At 40.4% G+C, this 24,285-nt stretch overlaps 2 protein-coding genes across 5 annotated transcripts in view; both read right to left on the reverse strand.

Moving 5' to 3' along the window:
* Positions 1-4,272, reverse strand: part of lasp1 (LIM and SH3 protein 1) — a 31,105-nt gene extending 26,833 nt beyond the window's left edge. The window contains exon 1 of one of the 2 annotated variants that reach the window (XM_084371869.1): positions 3,908-4,272. In XM_084371869.1, the coding sequence (XP_084227995.1) occupies positions 3,908-3,976 (69 nt within the window). In that variant the 5' untranslated portion in view covers positions 3,977-4,272. The remainder of the gene's footprint in view (positions 1-3,907) is intronic. The other variant, XM_084371868.1, reaches the window with a different exon arrangement.
* A 1,478-nt stretch (positions 4,273-5,750) lies between these two features.
* On the reverse strand, positions 5,751-23,226 carry LOC311268297 (plexin domain-containing protein 1-like; the record flags this gene model as incomplete). 3 transcript variants are annotated; one of them, XM_084371866.1, is made up of 15 exons in its annotated part: positions 5,751-6,210; positions 6,333-6,490; positions 7,026-7,061; positions 7,156-7,276; positions 7,357-7,417; positions 7,511-7,592; positions 7,675-7,770; positions 7,844-7,943; positions 8,029-8,142; positions 8,224-8,351; positions 8,480-8,549; positions 11,946-12,089; positions 12,315-12,481; positions 20,253-20,320; positions 23,149-23,226. In XM_084371866.1, 14 exons carry the CDS (start codon positions 20,311-20,313, stop codon positions 6,100-6,102), a joined length of 1,449 nt encoding a protein of 482 aa, XP_084227992.1. In that variant the 3' UTR covers positions 5,751-6,099. The 3 variants fall into 3 exon arrangements, with proteins under 3 accessions (XP_084227992.1, XP_084227991.1, XP_084227993.1); XM_084371865.1 differs by lacking the exon at positions 23,149-23,226 and having other exon boundaries at positions 20,253-20,331; XM_084371867.1 differs by lacking the exons at positions 7,026-7,061; positions 23,149-23,226 and having other exon boundaries at positions 20,253-20,331.
* Between the last annotated feature and the right edge of the window lie 1,059 nt (positions 23,227-24,285).

A 24,285-nucleotide genomic window follows, 5' to 3' on the forward strand; every position in this document is an offset into this window, starting at 1 on the left:
AGAGCAAATGCAGAGAAAACCTCACAGTTTGAATCAGAACTCCAGTCCAAAAATATTATATGAACTATACTGAAAGAATAAAGAGTAAAGATTTTAGTGATTACATGAAGTAAAGAATAAAAAAAGCTTTAGTGATTTCTACTAAGGCCGATTTTTAGATTTGATTGCACATGACAAAGCACAGGCGTCATGATGTAAGCTCCTTCCTGCAGTAAAGAATGTACAGAGCTGCTTGAATACTGTACTCTTCTGACCTTTAACCCCGCCATTCCAGCAATTTCCTGAGATTGAGAAGCAGCAGCACAACTGAGGCTCACATCTTAACAAGAAACCCCAAGCTGAAACCAAATAACTAACGCAGCATCCGATCTGTTAGTTTGTATAGAATTTGTGAATATGGGGTCGAATTCTTTCCAGCCATTGATTAATCTGAGCGTAACATCAGGGGACAAAAACAAGAGAGCTGAATCCTTGAAACACGATAATATTTCTTGTCAGTTCAGACATGGAGAGGGAAATAACTTCCCACCATGCATATTTCTTTTTTTAAACGGATTGCTTTGTTTTGAGCGAAGCTGAGACTCATTTATGAAATTTAGTACCATGTGAAGGGTCATTTGTAGCATTAAAGCTGTGTCTGAAACAAGCAAATGTGTCTTTCCTCAAGAGCTGCATCGACAAATCAATTACCAACTATTTTGATCATCATTCAAGCTAAAATATCAAACGTTTACCATCTCAACCTTCTTAAATGTTAGTATTTGCTGCTTTTCTTTGCAATTTATGACAATAAATAAAAGACTCTTTGGGTTTTGGACTGTTGGTTGGACAAATGATGCAATTTCAAGATGTCACTTTGAGCATTTCTCAAATCTTTTTGATGTTTTGTCGACCAAAAGATTAATCTATAACTCATGAAAATTCGAGTCCAACCCATACAAGATTTTTGAGGCCGATAGCGTTGTTAGGGAGTAAAACATTGTGATATCGATATATCATACAATATTCACTCCTATCTTATGACAGAGATATGTAACGGATGAAGGATATCTGACACTTGATCAACTTTTCTTATATAAAACAACATCAATGCACTGAAACAGTAAGCCTCACAGGAAAATAAATAATTATAAATTACTGTGAATATATTTTCCTGAATTATTATATGTTATGATATAACAGATAATAATGTTATTATCAGCCAATCAATATGTCATTCAGGTTCTCCTAAAAATAATCAGATTAATGGATTACGACATCAATCGTAAACTGCAGTCATACTTGCCTCACAAAAAATCTTGCTAATGTTGTGTATAAACAGGAATCAAACTGTTTTGAAACTGTGAACATATTCAAGAGCCAAAACACATATTCAACAGCCAGTTGTGTTGTCTTGCACGCCACTTACCTATTAAATGATGCACTGTCAGAGCCCACATGACAGTCAGCTTCTCACATTATTTTTAGACAGTGAAATACTACATTCACTGAAATAACTGCTGATTTACTACCGGGTTTACTGTTAACACCACTTCATAATCTACAGCACATGGGCTCGCATGTTGGAGTTAAATATTAATAAATCTCATGATGAGACGTAGACTGTAGGACTGTATCTCCTCACCTGCAGGTAGGAGCAGACTCAGACATACAACATGCAGACAGCACGTAGAGACGGTGAGGATAAAGACACTCCAGCAGAGAAGGAGGAATATTTCAGTGAGAGATGAGCTTAAAACGCTCAACACGGATCTCCCAATTTATCTTAAAAATACACACTTCCTGAGTGTTGAAATGGCCATTAATCTTAAAGCGACACGCATACAAATCATTCCACTCCTCCAGACATTGCACATTAACTTAAATGTGACTTGTTTTACCGGCATTGTCTGCATATTACAGGCTTTGGTTAAAAAAAAACAAGAAAGGTAACTGAAACATCTACTTTTTTTAATGCATGCGTGTGCTGGGATTTATGCTTTTTCACTTGAAATGCATTTTTGGTGGGATTTGATTCCCTGCTCCACAAAAAAAAGAGATAAAGCAAGTGCTGTGTGTTGCCTTCGACTCATCTTACTTCATTTTTCAAAAACTATATTGGCTGCAGTTCAACAGCCGCCCTGAACTCAGTCTACAAAAGCTACTTTGAAAGATATGAGCCCGATACTTTGGCCAAACATGCAGCTCTTAACTCCTTGATAACAAGCATTTTATGCATTGAAAGGAGGCCAAACAAGGCGAAACCCCCACCGACAAGAGCCTCAACCAAAATTCACTTCCTGTCTTTACATGTGCTCGGCTGCCCGCTCCCTCTGCTGGGCCCAGCCCTGATATACTGGAATGCAGCTGACAGACAAACAAGCCTCTGTGGCTCACAGAGGAAGGCGACTGTCAGGTAAAGGTATTCATCGATGGCTGAGAATACCGATGCAGCTTTCACCTGAGCTAGCCTAGCACATGGAAAAATCCTTGTGGCTTTAAGCAAGCAAGAAAGGCAGGGTGTGTGTGTGTGTGTGTGCCACCGAGAAGGAAAAAAAGGGGACGCTGGTCTGGCATGTCTGAAGGGCCGAGCACTGATGCAGAATGGCAGCAAAGACAGACGGCAGGCTACTCTCCTGTGCTCGGTTCAGACTCGGAGCAGGGAGACGACACAGCAGGCCTCTGACAGAGCACGTTTTATGGGAGTGTCTGTCTGCTGGAATGCACTCTGCTTCGGGCCAGATTCCACAGCACATTCAGGCTGTACTTGTGGCAATTTTTTACCGCCTCTCATCAATACCGACTCTTCTAACATGACAACATGACTCGTATTTTTAGGGCTGCTTGTGCATGAAGACGCTGAATCAATTCCAGTCCGGAGCACTTTGGGAAAACATTAGTCATGGTGCATTCAAGCAGTAATGCATCCAATGTAGAGCTGATGTTACTTTAGATAATGTGCTTTGTGTGCTCTTTCTCCACCTTCTCCTTCTGTCAACCCCTAACAGATAAGCACGTCTGGACAGGGATTGATTTTCAATAGCAATTCAGACGTCCATTAGACAAATTATCTACTTGCCCCCAGCCCTGCTTTGGTATAAACATACAAACAATGCTATTAACATGCCATACATTGCAGACCCCACCCACATAGGAAGTTAGAAGTGTTTAAGCCTATACATGGCCATCTTCATCTCCTGCAAACTAAAGGTGGTGATGAAGAATGCACCTTCACAGTGTCACTATGGGTGAAATTGATGAGATTAGCACCTTGGCTGAGATTAGGCAAAAACTAAATCGAGGTGGCTCGACCAATCATCCCTGGCTTGGATTAGCCACTGAATTGGACACAGACATGTCCAAATCAGTCCACGCTGTTCTGAGCACCGGTGGACACGAAAGGCTTCATTGTGGGACTGTGTTTCCTCTCTCAGAAATCCCGTGTCTTTATGTATTTGTGAAGGTTAGTCCCTCACGTTTTTCGAGGAGACGTTAGCTAACGTTTTCTGTCAGTTTTCTTCAAAGCAGGCCCAAACCAGTCTCGCCTGTCGGGAGCTCTGTGAGGCGCTGGTTTATTGTGAGTCGATATCACAGCCTTAAGTCACTGTCTGGGTGAAAAACACACATTTTGGTTCCTTACTTCAGAGCATTATCTACACGATAAAGGTGTGATTTCGCTTCCTGCCCGCGCTGTTGAGCCACCACCACCACCCCCCACCCCCTTCCAGACGTTAAGCTAGCCGTTAGCTTGCCTTTGCTAGCGACATACCTGTCCTGCTGGGGCGTTCAATTCATTCACAAAAATATGTGAAAGGTGTCATTTTAGGAGGGTAGAAACGAGCGAAGCGAGGGAGCAAAAGGAAGGAAGGTGTGCCGAGGTTATTTTCCTAAAGAAGAAAGGGAAGTGAGGCGGTTTTCTCATCCTTACCTTGTCCAGACAATTCACTTTTTCCGTGGGGTAAACGACTAGATTACATCTGCCACACAACGGATTCATGTTGGAGGAATGCTCTTCTAGCTAGTTAGCACGGAAACCGCCGATGTTTCTGGTTGTAGCTGTGCGCTGTACTCGAGTACTCGCTCCCAAAAGAAAAACTAGCTATAGTGTACGATTATGATCAGTAGCAGACCGACACTAATCTTGTTGTATGAGGCAAATCCAAGAGGTTGTTGTTGTCGTTGTAGCCGCACAGCTGGCTGTCAGTCCACTAACCAGACACGGAAAGCGCGCTCCCGCTTCCCCCCTCCTTCGACTGCGCGCGTCCGAGCAGAAGGGGAAGAGGCAGAGTGGGAGGTTCAGTGTCTTTACTTGGAAGTAAGATTAATGAATTCAGAGGAACTATAGCATCTGTGCGTTGTAGTAGATATTAAGCAAAACGAGGTGACAGTCTCATTTGTGTGTGACTGAAGAAGGTCCAGGTCGATCCTTGTTCATGTCCTCGTCCCATCTGTACTCGCATAGCAAACTCATGCGATCATCTTCCTGCTGTTGCAGGTTTTTTGGGGGGTTTTACCAATCCAACGATCTCAAATCACATTTTTACACATCTGCCACGTTCACTGCATGTCCGGCTTGGTGTCCACGTGATGCATTTGGTGAGGGTGACACCTGCTGACAGAAGAGTTGTACTGCACCACTAACACTTCATTATAAAGCACATTTCATGGTGAGTAGGTGGTAATTACCAGGTGAAATATCCCACCAGAAATGCCCCCAAATAACCACAATTACCTTAAAATGTATTGAAAACTACTCCGACATCACTTGATAATAATATTATGCTATTTTATGATAAGCAGTTAATAAATAGCTGGTGATTTATTAAATACATTTCTATCAAACTTCCTATTGGTTTCTTCTGATCATGACATCTTTCTAATTTCAAACTAGTTTTCCAGACATGAGACTCGAGTCATTTGGTCCAAGTCAAGTCAAGTTGTTTCGTCCGAGTCTCAAGCAAGTCCCAAGTCTTCTTTTTTTCTTTTTTTCAGGTAAGTCATGTCAAGTTGTGAGATGTTGTGTCAATTTCTTAATATTCTCAATAAGAAAATCTTCCCTCCATATCATTTTTAAACAGTGCAATATTGACAGCCAGACTATTTTTTCTTCAAAACATAACCGAAAATATCACAGAACACAGTCAAGTCATTGTGTCTCAAGTCAACTCTCAATGACTGGAGTCCACATCTCTGCTAGTTTCTTTCTAACTTCCCCTCAGCAGGCCACTAAGTGGGTTGAGGTGAGTTGCAGCAGAGTTTCCCAACTAGTTTTTGCCCAACTTAAAGGTCAGTATCAATTGAAGTACTTGTTTTTAACCATTGACATTCTCACCAGATCATTTCAACCAGATCAGTCCAATTTTGCAACAATTTTCCTAAATGTCAATTTATTTATAGTTAGACACAATAAACTGCTAATTATATTATGATTAAATGATGTTGGGGTAATGTTCAATACATTTTAACTTGATTGTTTTGGTAATTTGGGGGCAATTTCAAAGAAATTACAAATACATTACTTGGTAGTTACCATCTACTCACCACGATATTCTCAGGTCTGTAAGAGGAAGAGTTACCAAGATGTTTCCCAATGTGGTGTCAGCATTTTGTGCATTTTCACTCCATTTCTACAGCATCAAATAATGCTGGTATAAAACACCAACAAATGAGTTTGGATAAGGTACTGTGTGTTCTTGCCAAAAAAAAAGGCAGAACTTGAAATAATCATCTTCCCCATTAAAAGCAGCTGGATTGAAAGTGTAGCACACCCAGAACTTTATTTGTTTTATTTTTTAAAAAAGCATAGTTTATGTATTTTTTCTCAGGTTTTCAAACTTTTGGCATGCATTGCACAGTTTACTACAGTCAAATCCCATAAAAAAGGTGGGGTACAACCACCAATTTTTCCAGTGGAGATATAAAATGCGAATTAAATCATTCAATATCAAATAACATTCAGATTTCACCAGTTTACATCTTTTTTGCAATGGAGCAACGGAGCTGAATATTAAAGTGGAACTGGCCATGGAATCTAAGTGTTGTGACAAAAGTATATACTTTATGTTTGTAGAAATCATTTTAATGCAAACATCTTGTTTATCCACATTTCCATTCATCGTTTCAACACGGCCCAGCTTCAACAATGCTGTCTTTTTCATGGCCTCCTTCCACCTCTGTGTAACCAGGTTGTTGCTTCTGAAACTTCCAGGAGGGCCAGCAGCTCTTGCGTCGCTAAAAGAAATCCATGTGGACATAAATAATTATAGCTCAGAAAAATCCTCTGTGATGTGGATATTGATTAATTAAAACACACCTGGGCCTTTGTAAGGGCAGGTGTAGGATTCAGTGCTCACCTGGATGAGGTAAAGTGGTGATGGTGCAGTTGTATGGTAGTTGATGTAAAGAGCCAACAGTATCAGAGCCAAAAGTAAAACCAGCGCGGCTGCTATCCCGGCTATCACTCCTGTGTTAGCCAACCTGTCAGTCTTGGTTGAAGAATCTGTCTTTACATCTGTATTGACAAAGAAGCCTCATTATTATATCCCTTACAATTTATATTACATTAAATAATCATAAAATCGTAGTACCCAAAACATTTCTGGAGCTTCACAGCAAAACAGCATTGTGCCATTCTCCTAAACAGCTGAAGTAGCAGGGCACTTAAACATAAAATGGCTCCATTCAGCTTGTCCGGCATATTCTGAGTCCCTATAAGCCCTGAGATCCCAAATTGATTTGAAAAGACATTATTTACACCCTTTTAAAAGCCAAAATCTTCCCTGTAGCCGCTAAGCTAAAAGTGTTAAGGCACCCTGTTTGAAGTGGGTGCACAAGCTCAACCTCAAGGGTGTGAATAACAACTTTTCATAATCGTGACAGAGGATGTCGTTCACTGTACAGATTGTAAAGCCCATTGATATCATTTTGTGAAACGATTTAAAACAAGTCCACAGTTGTTTAGGAGAATGCTGCAACACTGTTTTGCTGTGAAGCTCCAGAAATGTTTAAATCTTTAGCCACAATGGATCTTACAAATATGAACTCACCATTGCCAGTATTAAATATGCGACGTTTGGTCTCGTCTGAAAGGCGACAGAAAGGAGTCATTTTCATCCTTGTTTCATGGCTGAATCGATTTTAACAGAGCAACAAAAAATAAAAATAGCTCAGCCTCACCGTCACTTTCACAGCCTTTCCGCAGAGGAGTCGACAAAGTCACATACTCGATCTCTGGTGTGATAGATGAGTCAGTGGAGGTGTCAGTCCTTGAATAATCCTCACAGGTCAGATCTTTGCTCTGCGCACACACGTCATAACAGCACATGAGTATCAGATATGGCAAATAAGCAGATATTCATCCTTGACGTCCAGCAATACCTCATCTGAACAGGCGTAGTCCAGCCATTCTTGTCTGTGTCTATCCATGCCATCTGAACACCTAAAACAGACAAGATGTATGTATATTTATTTAGAAGAGTTAAAGCTGCACTACAGTATATCGATGTTTGGGCTAGCCTAATGCAACACTCACCTCTGGAGTACATTGCACCAGCTGCAACCAGAGGTTTGGTTGGATGAGAGGCAGAGATCACAGCTGTCATGTTGCAGGCAGGCTGAACAGAGACACAGGGACTTGTTTGAGTATTGATTCTCAGTTTAAACTAATCCTAACTAGGGCGGATAAGGATCACTCACTAGGCAGTGGAGTGAACTCAACAGCAGAGAAGCTGGTGATCTTCTTGGTGTCAATCTCAACCCGATGGTACTCATAAATCATCTGCCGTTTGGCTTCTGTGTCAGAGATATCACAGGGTTAAATGCCTGAAGTGCTTCACAAGACTCTGAGGACTGATTGATTGCTGACCTGGTGATTGAGGAGATGGTGTCGAGACCATGAAGGCATCAGACAAACCGACCTTCACTGGATGCTCAGCTGAACTCATCACATCTAATGACAGAGGTATCTGATAAACAGACAGAAAGAGGAATCACACACATGGAGCGATAATGAGGAAGAGAACTGGTGCACAGAGCAGAGGTGTGTCTCACATCTTGGTAGCAGAACGTGATGGCTCCTGTTTTGTAAAGCGCAGCCTGAAATGTAAAGGCTCCCTCTGACTCCCTTCTTGGGATTCTGACCCGCTCCCACTGGACGACAAACACCTCACCTGAAGACAGACAGAGTCAGCCAAACATGAGTCAGACAATCTGAGAACCTGGACCTGCTCAAATGTCAGGCGTTACCTCACCATTATCTAGGTACTGCACAGTGGAGTCTTTGGAGTAGCTGGGGTCAAAATTAGCCATTAGAGGGGCGATGTACTGCGTTGTGGTCAGCATACGGTGAGTAATGTCCCCTGTGAAGATGAACCCTGAAAACAGGCCAGATGGAAAAATATGTAAGACTTGAGTGCAACTTGTTTTCATACAAAACACTTCTCTGCTCTCAACATGCTCAGGAAAGGTCACTTGAACATCTGTTATAAAATCGAAAAAGTACCTCCTGTTGCTATGGTAATCTGCCTCAGGTAATGTCCGTAAAAGGGAAAGTCAAACGACAGGGCAACCCTCTGCAAAGAGTAGACGCAGACAGAGATATTTTAGTCTTTTTCAAATAAAATAAATCCATAATTCACATATTGCAGCCACTTGTTTTGAGATGTTCTGCACCCTCATCAGCTCTTAAAGGTTTGTTTTGCATTGAGATAGAATACAGGGGATGCAAAATGCTTAACTGTCTGGGAAAAGCCCTGTTTTGTTTCATTTCCCTCATTGAAAGGTCATTTTTGATATAGTTATAATACCATTCTTGCTCACTTACTAACTCCAACACATCCACATTCTGGCATTACATTTCACATATAGCTGTAGACGTATAATGAAAACTAATTCATTATATAACATAATATATATATATATATAACATAACATAATACATATATATAACGTAACACGATAAAGTTAAGAAGAAAAAATGACCCCCACAACGCAGAGTGTGCGCACAAGAGGCTTCTGTTAAACTGGCTAGTTTTTGGTTTAGCCCCCTGCTAACTTGAATATCAGCAAAATGATTTCATGGTGCAGCTCTTCTAGACTTTCCAAATGTTATCAGATGATGATAGTGAAACGAGTCATTTCGCGGGAGTTGTGACACTCCAAAATGTATCCAGGGTTTTCTTGCTGCTTCTTTAGCTTAGCTTAGCTTATTGGAAAGTCTTTTTGAGTCCCAGTGCATCATTTGACGCAGTAAATACACAGTTTGGACACTATGTAAAATCTATGTTGGCTTCAGAGCCTGCAGCTACCTTTGGTGGTGGCAGGGTCTGCCATTCACATAGTTTCATAGGATATGATGCAACAACTCTTTGTGTTACATCATTGGTGTGAATTTCTGCATTTCCTGTTTTCTATCGAACAGTACTGTTCTGTTGTAACCCCAATAACACCGCAGTTTATATTTCAGCAGCTGAAGCTTGTATTCGGTTTTGCCATAAATAAGGGGGCACTCGGATTTGAACCGGGGACCTCTTGATCTGCAGTCAAATGCTCTACCACTGAGCTATACCCCCTTCTGATATAAACTTTATTATGAAATATTATTTATACAGGGATAGGCGCTCTGGTTGCTTCTTACAATCAGCCTGTCTGTGATAAATATTTTTCTCAGCGTGCACTCTGATGTAACTGTTTCGCAATGATCTTGTTGAAAGAAAGACACAACTTGGCTTTGTGGGAGTCGGTCATTGAGTTGACTGGGTGTGAACTTCTCAAAACAGATTTTCTGCTGAATAACAGATCCGATACACAATGATTAATTCTCAGAATCATCATATCAGTTTCCAGATCAACAGGGCACATGGGAAAACTGACCCTGCTGTAACCAATGATAAAAATGATTACTCTTGAGTTCAGGCTTTATCATAATGTCCTGAAGACACCTGTCTTTTGATTTCCCACACTGCAAGCACATTTTTCCTTTTATCCTTTTTAAATCTGAGTTTCAGTACTGTTGCTTCAACTGCTGCTTCTCCAACTATGTAACCTGGACAGGATGTTTTTACTCAATGACAAATTGGAGAATCCTGGGCTTTTCAGTGTCCAAGAGTTTCCTTTCCTGTTCCTGATCCACCACATCTGTCCATAGTAAGGCGAGCTGTATGTATTACAGAGATCCCAGGTGTTGCACAACAGAGGTCAAGACTGGGCGTGTGCTTACAGCCTCTGGCAGGGCTGTAGGTCTTGGCATCTACCAACATTTTCCAGTCCTTTAGCCAGTCTAGCAGTGCTACCTTATGCTTCAGACTGAACTTCAGACTGGCATGCTCTCACATAAAATTTTAGGACAATATTTCAGGATTTTCTCCTTTTACAAAGAGAATCAATAGCTGGCTGTTTACTTGTACTTACTGAAGTGTTGCACTTTTGCCCTCCATTTCACAAAGAGCATAGAAAACAGGAGTCATATAATGTACTCAGTTTGTTGGCATATTCTTCTGATGACTTTCGAAGGAACATATAAACTTCATGTACTATAACAGACCTAAAGATGGATTCTTGCCAATATAATCAGGTCAGGGGGTACCCAGATTTGAACTGAGGACCTCTTGATCTGCAGTCAAATGCTCTACCACTGAGCTATACCCCCATAAAATATTGTGTAATCTTTTGTAAATTCCCAATCTGACAAATGACCACATAGTTAAAGAAAATCACTGATATACATAATAAGAAAGTGCACCGACCTGTGCGTTTCCTGTAGTTTGTCATTGTTCACATAAAATATGAAGGCAAGATTCATCCCTTTCACTAGTAAACAGTCTATATTTGCTAACTATGTCACACCATACACGCAGTTATTAAACAGCCCCAGCTTTGTTCTGCATGGAGGGCACCCAGTTTTGAGCTGGGGACCTCTTGATCTGCAGTCAAAGGCTCTACCACTGAGCCATACCCCCACAAACTACAATCATTCTTTGCCCAATCATATTCTGATAGATGAACATAAAAATCACCCACACATAAAATAAGGAAGGGCATGCACTTGTATGTTTACTCTGGTGACGGCAAAACTCCACTGGTTGAAAAGTATAAATCTTTGTTAACGTGCCACTATGTCACATTATTATGTTTTAAGGTAGCCATTTTGTTAAGTTTGCAAAGGAGGCACCCACATTTGAACTTGCAACCTCTTGTTTTGTAGTCAAATGCTCTACTACTGAGTTACACCCCCTCACCAACTTCTCACTCCTTTTTATTCATTGCTTGATATATGGGGGCGGGACTAGATAAGCATCTGCTTCTCCCGCTTTCCCTTTCGGCCATGTGTACTACCTTATTTTAACTAAGATGATGTGTGATGATGACTGTCTAATAACATGCCGAAATAAATAAATAAATAAATAAATGACCATATAAATAAAAAAACCTAAACAAACATCTTACAAAGAAGATAGCAGAGTGGATACATTTATGATATCTTTCAGACTGAGTTTCATTGTGGCTTTCAGGCTTCTCTCCCTTTTAAATACTGAATTTGTAGCTGCCTGACTTGTAATTGTGGCAATGTTGCAGTTTGCACTCTATCTCATTGAGAACAAAGAAAAGATTTGTTTGTGTGCTTTGGCTTGGGAGCATAAAGATTCCTGGCTTTGTTAAAACCTTTGATAATCCACATTTGATTTGGAAACATCCCATACAAGTACGCTATATCCCTGAAAAGCTCTTAACGACCTCTCACTGACTGCCTGGTAAATTTCCATTTAAATATATAAAAATATATAGATAGTCTACAAAGATATTTATAGTGTATGTGTATCTTTACTAAATCATTAATATGTGAACTGGGCACCTATTGATCCAAATGCTGAGATATACCCCCCATAACAACTGTCACCCACTTCATATTGATGGCCTGCAATATGAATGACATAAAGAGATGAAGATGTATCTTTGTGTGTAAGACTCACCACAGCCTGTTTGTATGAATTTGACAGAATGCCATGGACTCTGACTTGGCCGTGGCGGACGTCACTCATGTCAACCCATAATTCCTGAGTGCGCTGGTCTTCTGGGCCAAAACTACGCCATGTGTAGTACTTGCCAGAGTCCTCCTTCCAGACAGAAAAACATAGAGGATGAGAGGATGTAATGGTGTGACAGAGTGTGACATCAAGGGTTCACTCTGCAAATCATATGTTGTCATATACCAAAGACTGAATTCTACCTTCCAAAAGAGGGCAGTGTTTAACTCCAATCAAAACAAATAGGACATGTCAAAAGCCAAACACATAATAAATGCCATAAGTCATTACAGTACACTGTGGTGCAGCACTCACCACTATGCGTGTCATGTTGTCTGGCAGGGTGTCGATGGTTAGTCCGCCACCCAGGACCGCCCTGTTTATCCGAGCGTGGCCTGAAGACGACCTCTGGGTTTGGTGAGGATGACTATCCCCTCCAGTTGACTCTTCATGCTGCTGTGAGATCACACTGTACCAGTTGTCTGTCCAAAATAATGAATATCACGTTAGTATGTTGAGCTGGTCATTATGGGATTTGATGATAGAAGCACTTGCATGCTTTTCTAAACCCACTGATCTAAAAATATATAGCTTTTCTTTACCCTGGCAAACTGTCTGGAAACATTTCAGATGCAAGATTTATTCAGACTCAAAAAGGATGTTTACAGTTTCAGCCAATCACCCAAACTTGAAATGTCAGTCTAGCATGGTCAGTTAAAGCCATTGTTGAATGAAGTCAAAAACAATACAAATGATGCTCGGAGGGAACTGTCAAAACATACAAACAGTGCAACCATACTTGGTAAGCAAACTGAGGTAGGTATGCTTTGTTTTAACGTTTGGGGTGTTTTCAATTGGGGGCTTGTCTTTCTTTCAAGCCACATATTTCCGAGTTGATGTTAGGAGTTTATTTTACTGTAGCACCACTCTGTGATTTTCTATTGAGTGTGGAAAACGCATGTCTTGGAGTTATGGACGTCTTTGCCTTGCACAACCTCAGTCAATAACACAGCTGTACATTTGAAGTCAGACGGGGCAAATGTTTTGACGGAGCACCCAGAGGTCATTTATGTTCATATGGTATGTTCATCTAAGAACTTAAACCTGCTGGTTTATGGGTAATTAATCGGTTAAATTATTAATTGTTTTTCTTGTTGTTTTGGGTGTGCTGATGCACAGATTTTTGTTTTTATATGCATAGCACTTTTTAAAAAACAAACTTGCCTCGTTCTCTTGTGTAAAAATAAAATGATGAAAGAATACTTGATCAATAAATTATTCAGGAAGACTGCGATTTCAGCAAAATTCAAAACCATATCTGGCTTCCAGAAAACCAATCTGCTACACAAGTTTGCTTTCATGGCAAGTTTTAAAAACAGTTTTCAGAGTTTACAGTTGTGTTGGAAAGTGTCCAGTCATCCTTTCTCTATTTGAACAGTGAAGGCTTCATAATAAGGCACACATGTATAATATATACATGGCAATTGTTTTACAAGATTAACAAAAAAAAAAAGTTTGAATAAACTGAGGTGACCTTATTTTGGAGCTATTTCAAATGTTTCAACCAATGTTGCACAACATTCAGACTCCCAAATGTCTGGCATCCTGTTTAACTTGTATTTCCAGGTTGTCACGCTATCATATCATACACTACTCAAAATTAGTTAGGGATATTGGGATATTTTAATGTTTCACTTGATTGTTTTCTGAGTTTATGTTTCATGAATATTTTTGCGACACATTTCATTTGGAGGTTGACCTTTTGACCCCCTTTTTGTGCCGCATGTCAGCTCCAGAATGCTGAAAGAATATTACGGTGCTCGGCTAGTGATTGCGGCTTTATCGGGTACTTTACGGGACGTAGCGGTGACGTCACGAGCAGCCTATATAAACCCCTGAACGGCGCTCCATTTTCGCGGGGTGTCTCTTCTAACCCTAAGTCAGGACGGCCTCCTGTCACTATCGTTTGCTGTTTTCTGCCTGGCTTTCAGTGAACGACAGGAGGTGCTTGAAGCCGCGTTTGGAGCGTTTACGAACAACAACAAAAAAAGCCACGGGAATCACTCCGCCGTGTTCAGTTTCCCGAGCAGAAACACCGCGAATCTCCTGCCGTGGTCAGCCAGGCTGCCGCGAAGAGTTCGCCTCTGCTGCTCCGGTGTCTTCATGCCGGGACTAGTCGACAACTGAGCAGAGTAAAACTGAGCAGGGTGACTCTACCGGACCCCCCCAGTGGTCCAGGTTGAAAGCCCAGGCTCAAACACCTGTTAACCCACGCTATAACCGTGTTAACTTGCACTGTGAGGTGCGTTTAAAGTTGTTTGCCCATGCTAACGCTAGCTAAAAGAAGCAGCGAGGTAACGTTAGCAACAGCCCCCCGCCCCCCTCCACTGTAGGAAACATCCAGCCTTCATGTGAGATGATTGTGGCCCGACTGGACCTCAGACAAGAAGAAAACAGCACTGAGTCGAGATTCAGACACTTGACTTGCGTTTTAAAGCTAGTTTGGCTCATGAAACATGTTTTAGTCATTGTGCTGCAGTAAAAAGTGGACTTGCAGTCATGCTTTCTTTGGATCCACTACTGCAGCACACTTTGATTTGACGCATGCTTGAATTGGAAGTTTGAGGTAGAAAAACATGCTTTAACATGTGACTGAGCCAAAGTCACCAGCCTTTCACACACCTGATTCAAATGAATTAAAGGTGGCATCCAAGCTCCCATGCAGTGCATTCATGCTATGCCACTTATCTTACTGCTGAAACAACACACCTTATTCGTTAATTATGTCACTCAGTCTTGCTTTTGGGCCAAACTTTGGGCCAGATTGTATTGAAGTAAATAGGAAATGTGTCGAGAAACACTAAAACCGAACATATCTACGTCCTGTGACTTTTAATGAAGAAATGCCTCCAGAAAATTAAAGACCACGCTTCAGATAATAGGTGTATGACTGATTTTATTTCTGAATGATAGACAGGGCCTACCTACTCTCTGAAGTATGTTCATTTATTTTCTGGAAATCAGAAGTCATACGACATAGATATGTTTGGTTTTAGTGCGTTTCTCCATGCATCTCTCATAGATTAAACACAGCTGTCATCAAAGCAAGATAATCACCCTTCCTTCTTTCTTAAGTTCCTCGGTCCATAGCAGTAAAAACACAGGTGAAATAAATTTAGCCCAGTTAATGGTGGCTCTGTTCCATCATATATCCCGTTAAGCCTTGCCAGTTGGCCAGCACTTAAATGGTATGCAGTGGCTTTGAGTAACGTCAATGTTATCAATGACGCCTGTGCTTTCTCTGCTATGACATCAAAATTATCTGCTGTGAAAAAAGGTCTGTTGCAGGGGTGCCCAGACTTTTTCCCCTTGGAAGGCCAAAACCCAAACTTGATTTTGGGCCATGGGTCAAAAGCAGACACCTATTGTACTGTAATGTAACATGCAAAATGTAAGGATACAAGGAAACATCTGGCGGGCCAAATTAAATCTAATGGCGGGTTTGCTAAACCTCATGTGTTTGAAATAAGGCGAATGGGCGTAGCTCACTGAAAATAATATGACAGTTAAAGGGAACTGCACCTATAACCAAACCCACATTACAATACAAGGTGTCTTCTGTGTTGGTCTCAAAAATGGTCATGAAAAGACATGCAGAGACAAAGCAGGCTTATTTTTCAGGTGTCTGGCCAGACTGGCCCGCTGTCTAAAGGAAATGCTTTAAATTCAGACATATTGTTTATGTGTTCAAGCCTAAAAGATATCAGAGAACTTCCTCACATGCAGACTCCCACTCCCTCTCCTACTTTTACAAGCCTATGTTAGTGAGCACATTAACACACTACAACGTAATCCTTCTTGTTTGCAGCTTTGCAGATGTTCATTGTTAAACATCAAATAGTTAAAGCAGCTCAATTCAGTCTTAACACAAACTGGATAAACAACATGAGAGCACACTTAATTAGATGAAATCTGACATATTTAGCTTCTAACAAGTCCTTATGGGTGCCAGCACCCAGTCAGTGCTGCTCCTCGCCTACCAGTGAAATGTTAGTTACATTGGTTTGATGCCTGCATTTCTGTCCTGCGTGTGGGAGGGGAACACAGGCCTGTTGGTCCCTCAGCTACGTCCTGTGCCAAACCCCCAGAGTTCAGACCGTGTGGGACTGTAGCTGGCGAGCCCTGCTTTAAACACCACTCTGCATTCCCACAATTATAACACTGATGTCTGCTACAGCCATCACAACTACAATGCGTCATTTAATAAGTCTCTGAAGTGACAACCCAACTGTCTTGACCTCATAGGGAGCTAATTGTATTTGTTCATGAGCGTTTCTCTCCACCCTTTGATTCAATTAAGTGGTGCGTCAGTGCATTCGTGGCAGCGCGTATATTAAACCTAGATGTGTGATTGTTGAAGGCTGGATCCGCCCTCTTCTGGCATCCATGAGGTAAGAGGAGGAATAGATGGTGTGCGAGCAGTTGTTGAGGTCTGCAGTGCAGCAGATAAACGTTTTCTGGCTTAAGCTGGGAGGGGCGCAGACTCATTATGAAGTTGTGGCTCATAATATTTACTCACGTCATCGCTGTCATGGGCAGTAGTATTGAATTCACTGGCAGATAACCAGAACAGTGAGATGGGAATCTTATTGTCCCGGCTGTCCAGGAGAAACGGAGAAAAAACTCTCTGCACTTGTTAGTTTTTATATGAATTATTTGCTGGATCGCACATTGGTTCTGCTCCTACTGTTTGGCATCTCGTAACAATTCATACAAAATGTTACAACAAGTAAAATCTAAATTTTGATACCAATTTTCAAACTTATATTTTGAAATTGAAGGAGTGACTCAAATATTAACAACTCTGGTATCCTTATTGTAAGAATTGAATATTTTGAATCATTTGGACGCCCTTAATATACATATTGAAGCCTTTAAAGGTCCAGTGTGATTCAGGGGAATTTAGGGGCAGAAATGGCACATAATAGTCATAATTGAAACTATTATTTTCGTCACCTTAGAATGAGCTAGAGAGAGCGGCCTCTGCCGGAAAGTCCTCCATGTTTCCACAGTAGCCCAGAATGGACGAACCAAACACTAGCTCTGAGCTGAAATATAAAACTAAGATTTTTACAGAAATGCATAATGTAATGTTTTGTTATGACGGATACCATAAAATTGGTATTGAAAAACGTATAGTTCAGGAAGTCAAGAGGAGTCAAGGTTATGGTGTTGATACCAGTACTGACATTTTTTTAACAACACTCAGCCCTATTCGTGACTGTGTCTTGGATTGTTGTGATGCTATCGCCCTGACAGAATATATTCACAGACAAACAGACTGACAGACAAAGTGAAAACAATAATAGCTACTCTAGATTGGAGGGGAATGATTGGCATTAGGTTACAGTGGTCCACAACTTAAAACAAATGTGAGCCGGGGGCATAAAGACAAAAATCTATCCAAAGACAGAAAGATAAACATCTGCTCCAAACTGCCAACACTGTCACAGCTGGTAATGATTTCTATATTTCTTTTCATTTTCGTCTATTTGTATTGTCTTTAGAACTGAAGCAACATTACTTTTGACTCATATGGTGATTTTGACACATAAAAATTTGAGGTTTTCAAACAAAACACATATGTAATTTTTGAGCTAACACCTCACAGCTTCTGGTCCGTGCTATGAAAATTGTTTTAACAACACTTGTCCTATTGTTTCATAAATTTGTGTGTATATTATTAAAGTCTGTTTCAAGCAAATCCAATGGGAAAGGGTTGCAACAAAATACCTAAGTGGTGAAACAATAGCAAGAAGATGGATGACGATTTGTTTTGTATGTGCATGAAAAAGAAAAAGAGTGCTGCCGCAGATAGAAGATGAAAAATAACAATAGATAATTGACTCTCCTATTGTTTGTTTGAAGGCTAACATCAACCCATACGTCTCTGTGCCAGTGTAACAATGGTGCTGGTGAGTCAGAAAGTGAGAAAAATGTTGATTGGTTGCAGCGGTCAAGAACACAAATGAGGTTTGTGCAATTTAGTATAAATGTGTTTGTCTGCACTGAGACAAAGAATGACAAACATTTTGTGAAAGACCCAGGAGGGTAGAACAGGAAGCCCTTTTTTCAAATGAGAGGGCAGATGTTTTGGACAGAGAACTGACCTCTGCCCACTCTTATAGGGGCTACCAAACCACGACGTTTAGCTGCCTTTTTCTGTGAGCGGTCAGCTCGGAGCTGCCTGAGAGTACACGCCCTTCCTGAGCAGAGGCTGGAGGAGCTGGCATGGGCTCCTCAACATCACCCACAGTAAACATGCATAGTTCATTTCGAGGCATGTGGTTGAAACGCAGATGGTGCAATTCTTCAGCCTCATTCCACTGAAAAAGTTTCTTCCAGATAATCAGGCCACTTAGAGGAAATACTTGGGAAGTTGATAAGATGTTAAATCTCTTAGGATGTATTCTCCATGGAATTAATGCTTTGAGAGGAGCCTCCTTTAATAAATAACCACAGTTAAGAAATGTGACAAATTCAATTTATAACACCCCTAAGGGTGCGGAGAGTTAGATTTCACAATAAAACTATAAAGACAATCCAATCCAAGTCTTGTCAGGAGAACATGAGTCCACTGATTGCCCCACATTTCTTCTGTTATGGTGACAACAAAGCTCTGCATGGAGGAGGTCTAAATTTGTTGCTAAAAGATAAGAGAAGTGAATGAAGGAAACAAACGCTGTTCCAAATTACAACATGAATCAAAAAAAGAAGTTGCTCAGCTGTTGGCAGATAACTGTTATTGTTCCTGCCATTTTATTTTTCCGAAAACACAAGCATGCTTCGCTATCGCAAGTCAAACTGCACATGACTTTTATAAAATAGAAGTCGATCTGCCATCCACAGACAATAACATCCTATCTATGATCCAATCTGACAAAACAACCGTACTTCTCATTCTTCCAGTCACTGCTCAGCTCCAACATGTCTGGAGCGGCTTCGGGCCGTTTTTGTTAAGCAAACTTCTCAACAGGACGGGAGACAAGAGGCCAAACACTGAGGTCATCGTCGGGCACACGATTCATTTTCAGTCCGGGACTCTGTTTTTACAGTCTGGTTCAGATGGCTCTCTGAGGACCAAAGTCATTTTTAAAAACCTGAGCTGTGTATAATGTTAAGTGACAAGGCAGATAAGAGCAAATGAGGCATAGGAAAGGAGGATATGGTAGGTTAATACCGACAACTGACCCCTTATGTTGCGAAAACATCTGAGCACCCCCTGCACATTCATCTGTGGTGCTGTTTCATCTGTCACGTTTCCCTATACGAACGCTGCCGAGCACATCAGGGGCGCTGGTGGATTGAATGTTTTTGATGCTGTTTTGATGATATTTTAGGAAAAATTGCTAAGGGGCTGTTGGTGGTTGTGGTGAGAATTTTTATTTTTATTTTTGATGGGAAGTCGGGACATCTCCAGCCGTGTTTGTGGCGACAGAATTAGGTATTTTCAGCCAAAACATGATCTTTTCCTTACCCTAACAAAGTAATTTTCTACCAACACTTAACCAGAACACAGCGTTGTCAACAACAATTAAAAAGAAAATTTAAACTGAAGAAAGTTTCAACATATCTGTGGTTTGCAGAGCCGACATTTATTCAGACAATAGGGTTGTGGAGGCAGGGGACACGTCTGTAGGGAGTGACCAGTCAAATTCCTCAGAGCTAGGAATAAATTATTATAAATCCTCCAAACATCCTGCATATCCATTTACAACATATGGCAACTGATAAATCCACGTCGACTCCCCTAAAAAGCCTCCACCATTTTTTTTTTTCTGTCTAGCAGGGAGGCAAAGTGAAAAACAAAGTCTCAATCTAATTTTAAACCTCAGACAGGCTGTTTGTGGGCTGTTGTTTAGAATCAGTCGCATGCTTGTGGAAGAGGGTATTTTTATTGTACACTTGTTAACTAGGTCACTCACTTCTGTGTGTAAAAATGAAAAGGGCATGGCATGCCCATTTGAGTCCTGCTGAAGTTCTGCGGTTTTGAAGTGAGTTAAAGTCGCACAAACAGCATTAAAAAAAAACAATATTTAAGAATATTAACAATCCCTTTAACTCAAGAAACAAATAGTCAGATGCTGCACAGACTTCAAAAAGGTGAAGAAGCTGCAACATAGTCTCACACCTGTGAGATTAAGCATCTGTGAGACCAGTACAGGTGCAAAGATAAAAGCATTGATGACTCACCTGTTCGCTGTTGAGCCCAAACTCTCGCCAGCTCTGTTTGGGAGAGACAGAGGAACAGCATCACCAAACTGAAACACATGTCGAACAGCAAAAGACACAAAAAATTTAAAAAACAAAACACAGCGTTGTCTCAGCTCCTCTCTTCTTCTTCTTCCCTTTGCAAACACAGTTCTCTCTGAATCCCACTTCACTCTCTTCCTCTCTCTGCACACACCACCTCCACCACCACCACCACCCTGTCTCTAACTACACCCTCTCTCTCCTCCTCGGAGCTGTTCGTCCGTTGCCATGGGGATTACAAAAGACACAAAGATCAGCTGATGAGGCTTTGGACCAGAGACGAGAGAGATGATCATCTGCACACATAAAAGACCCTGACATTGAGTTATTATCGTTCTATTTTCGAGAATAACACAACAGTCGGGATTCCAGTGTAGTTCAATCATTCTGAGCGATAAAAGTATAAATAGTACCATTCAGTGTGCACTGTAAAAAAAAGTTTAAAAAAAAATGTTGATGCCTCTCGCTCGTCATTTTCCATGATTGAAAACATTTTTTTTAGCTTTAATTTCACATACGATCTTGTTTATTTTTTCAGAATCGTAGCAAAAGTGTGAGGCACTCAAGAGAGTTAATAGTTAAAAAGGCTTTAATTAATCACGGCTATTGAATTAGTAAAAACATGCCTATGCTTTTCAGCCATTAAGGTCTTCATCAGGCAGGCATGCACAACATGGCCACCTTTGGGCTCGGCTTACAATTTATATGTCAGCAGACAGTCACATGACAGACTATGCAGGTAGGTAAATTGTCACATGATCTATAAGCAGGTTGGTAGTCACATAATTGGGCAGTTAAAATCAAAACACAAAGCACGTTTAGCAGAAAAAAAAATCACATACAATTAGCGAGTTAATAGATAAATATGTCTAGCTACATGTATACAAAATCTTCGAGATATCTGTCAGTTCACAAAAAAATCTATGTAACTGCACAATACTTAAAATATAAATAATGATAATAATATAATACAGATCCAAATCTACTTCTGCTGCTATTGTCACTAAATGTCATTTTAATATTATACTTATATGTAACACTTTTAATTAAAAAGTGTTAAACAGTTTCTTTAAAAGAAACTTGCAGTTTTATGGTAATTCAGTTACAGGCTCTTAATGTTATTTTACATTAGACATCTAAATACACAGTTTAAGTTTTGTATTTAAAAGATATTTCCTGTATTTCAAAAATATGAATAAACAGGAGAAATTCCAAAAAAACAATATTTAAAAAAAACATTTATTTTTTTACAGTGTACAGTGTGTTTGTTCTTGAGTTACAGTGTGAGCAGAGTGTATGGCGCCTCCCTCTGTCCAAACCAGCTGCAGGGACATTGAGAAACCTGACATGAAAGATTAGACGTGGTCATCACAACCCTTACAATGCCAGGCCTAAAATCAGTGCTATACAATATTACACATTCCACGTGAAGTCTGTTTATGACTCTTCAAAACATGGGGCGTCTACACTCACAACATCCTTCTGTGGCCCACATGGAACAGAAAACCCTCTTTGTTGCTCTTTGATTTCCAGTGGTTATGTAAAAGCCGTGTTTTTTTTTTTATGGCATGTAAAACTGACAAATGCGAGCTTTACAAGCACTGTGGCTGACTTCACCACCTCTCTTAGCCACCGCTTTCATCATTTCTATCTGACATGAGAGCGTTTATTAGATCCACAGCTGGAAAGACAATAAGTACCCCGGCCTATAATCCAGACCATAAACACAGCTCACAGTGTGCCCAGCAACACGTGAGGGGTTGTGCTGACTGTAAACAAACAAACAAATACACAGCGATAAATAAAATCATATGTTGGTGTCTTTGATCTGCTAGCAACCAGAACATGTCATTAAAATTGGGGCTTGAATGTGTCCAGGAGAATGAATCAGACATGTTTGTGCAGTCTAGATTAGCTACAGTGTCAGACTAAAAGAAAAATACTTTCCTGGGAATTTAGCCAGCACAGGATTGATACATAAATGAAGAAACCTTAAGATAACGTACATTAATTTATCTCAAGTTCTTGGAGAGGTTACATGAAATGATGTGAAGGAGCAAAAAAAAAGGGCCTCAGTGTAAACATCCACATAGGAAATCTCCCCAGATGGATCATGTTCACTTGATAAACCGGCCTGGGAGCAGGAGGAGTGACTCATCTATCATGTCATGATGCTGTGTTGTATATCTCTCACACCTCATACAGTATATTCACATTTGTTTTGTACTACTGCAGTTCACATAGCTTGGTAGCAACAGTTAAATTTACTTGTACCACTTCTGTAAGCCAACATAGAGTAACAATCTGATCTGTATATGAAGAGTTTCTTACCCATTATACATTTGTTTATCTTGATGCTCTTGTTTAGCTGTGTGTCTGTATTTGTTTCAGCCCTTATAATATGTCGAGGTCTTTCAGATTCACATTTTGTCAGTGAAAGGAGACATGTTTGGCTCTACAAACTAAGTTTGATTAAGTTGTACCTACATTTTGGATTAAAACCTGATCAACGCTGAACTCTGGAGTTATTTACTGACCGTGTTGTTGGTGAAGATTTCTATTCCACAGTACATGAGCATTTTAAGCTAAATGAAGCTTAAACCATCATGAGTAAAAGTACTTGTCCGGCTGTAAAACGACTGATATATTATTATAGGCTCATACATTTTTCAGTTGTGAATGTGTAAGTAGTATTTCACTGCTGTTGCTGGCTGGTTGAGGTGGAGCTGGTTTGTATTTTATATAAAATCTGACTCTGTAAGTAACTAACAACTACAGCCATTGAATAAATGTAGTGCAGTAGAGGTGTAAAGTAGCAGAAAACAGAAATACTCACGTAAAGTATCCTACAAGTTGGTTAAAATCATGCTGAAGTGGCTTTCAGCTCAACGTGGCTGTGTAACCATGACAACAAAGACCCGGAAGTAGCCATTTTAGCCCAAACGATGCTCTTTCTTTTCCTCCACCAAAACAAGTCGGTTTTTAAAAAAATGTTTTATTTAAACCTAACCAAACTTGAACCATATCATTATCACATCATCATAAGACGAATTTAGTTTTCAAAAGTGGTTTTCTAACAGGAGGCTGCCGACAGGGGGAGACCTTTAGCAGCTTACAGAAACGGCTCTTTCCGTCACACTCATTTCTCCTCTCCGTGGCTAGAATAACGTAACGTGCCTGTTAAATACCTGCTGTCAGATGAAGATAAATTGTACATGGCTAAAAACAAATACACAATGAGAAGTACAACCAATCGTCAGGGTAGCTGACTAAGGTACGTAGATAACTAGACGTTATACTGCACGGAATGAACGCAAGGGGGTATAGCTCAGTGGTAGAGCATTTGACTGCAGATCAAGAGGTCTCCGGTTCAAATCCGGATGCCCCCTGTTTTTTTTTTATTTTTTAAAATAATTTTCCGCTTCTCCTTCAATGAAACATACCTTCCCGAGAAAGAAGCAGACATGTTAACAGCCATATAAACATGATATTTGCCGCTTTGAGGTTATTTTTTATTTCAAACAGGACAGCACTTCTACCTGGATCTAGGCTCCAATATTCAGATGACAGAGGCTGAGAGATGTTCACTAGACTACATATTTAATATACTACAGTCAGGGCCGTAGCCAGGATTTTAGAAATACTGAGGTCATACCCCCACCTCCACCCATCCATTGAGAAAATGTTTAAGACTATAGTATAAATCTTTGCATTTCTCTGCTATCTGGAAATAATGTGCCAGCAAATAAATGAAAATTGGACAGAAATTCTGACAAATATAACAAAAGTAACAAATCTGGCCAATTTTGACTTATTTCTTTTAAACTTATTTCTTATTCTAAAAAGAACACAGCTGCTGTGAGTAAGAGTGTTGGCACTATACTCACATATTTTTGTCATTACTCATATTGCAGGTACAACCCCTTTCTGTGTTTTGCTTGTTGGAACAAATAAAGTCACAGTTTCAGCATAG

Source organism: Pagrus pagrus (genome assembly GCF_965226575.1).
Source record: "Pagrus pagrus genome assembly, chromosome: 13".
NCBI classification, from domain to species: domain Eukaryota; kingdom Metazoa; phylum Chordata; class Actinopteri; order Spariformes; family Sparidae; genus Pagrus; species Pagrus pagrus.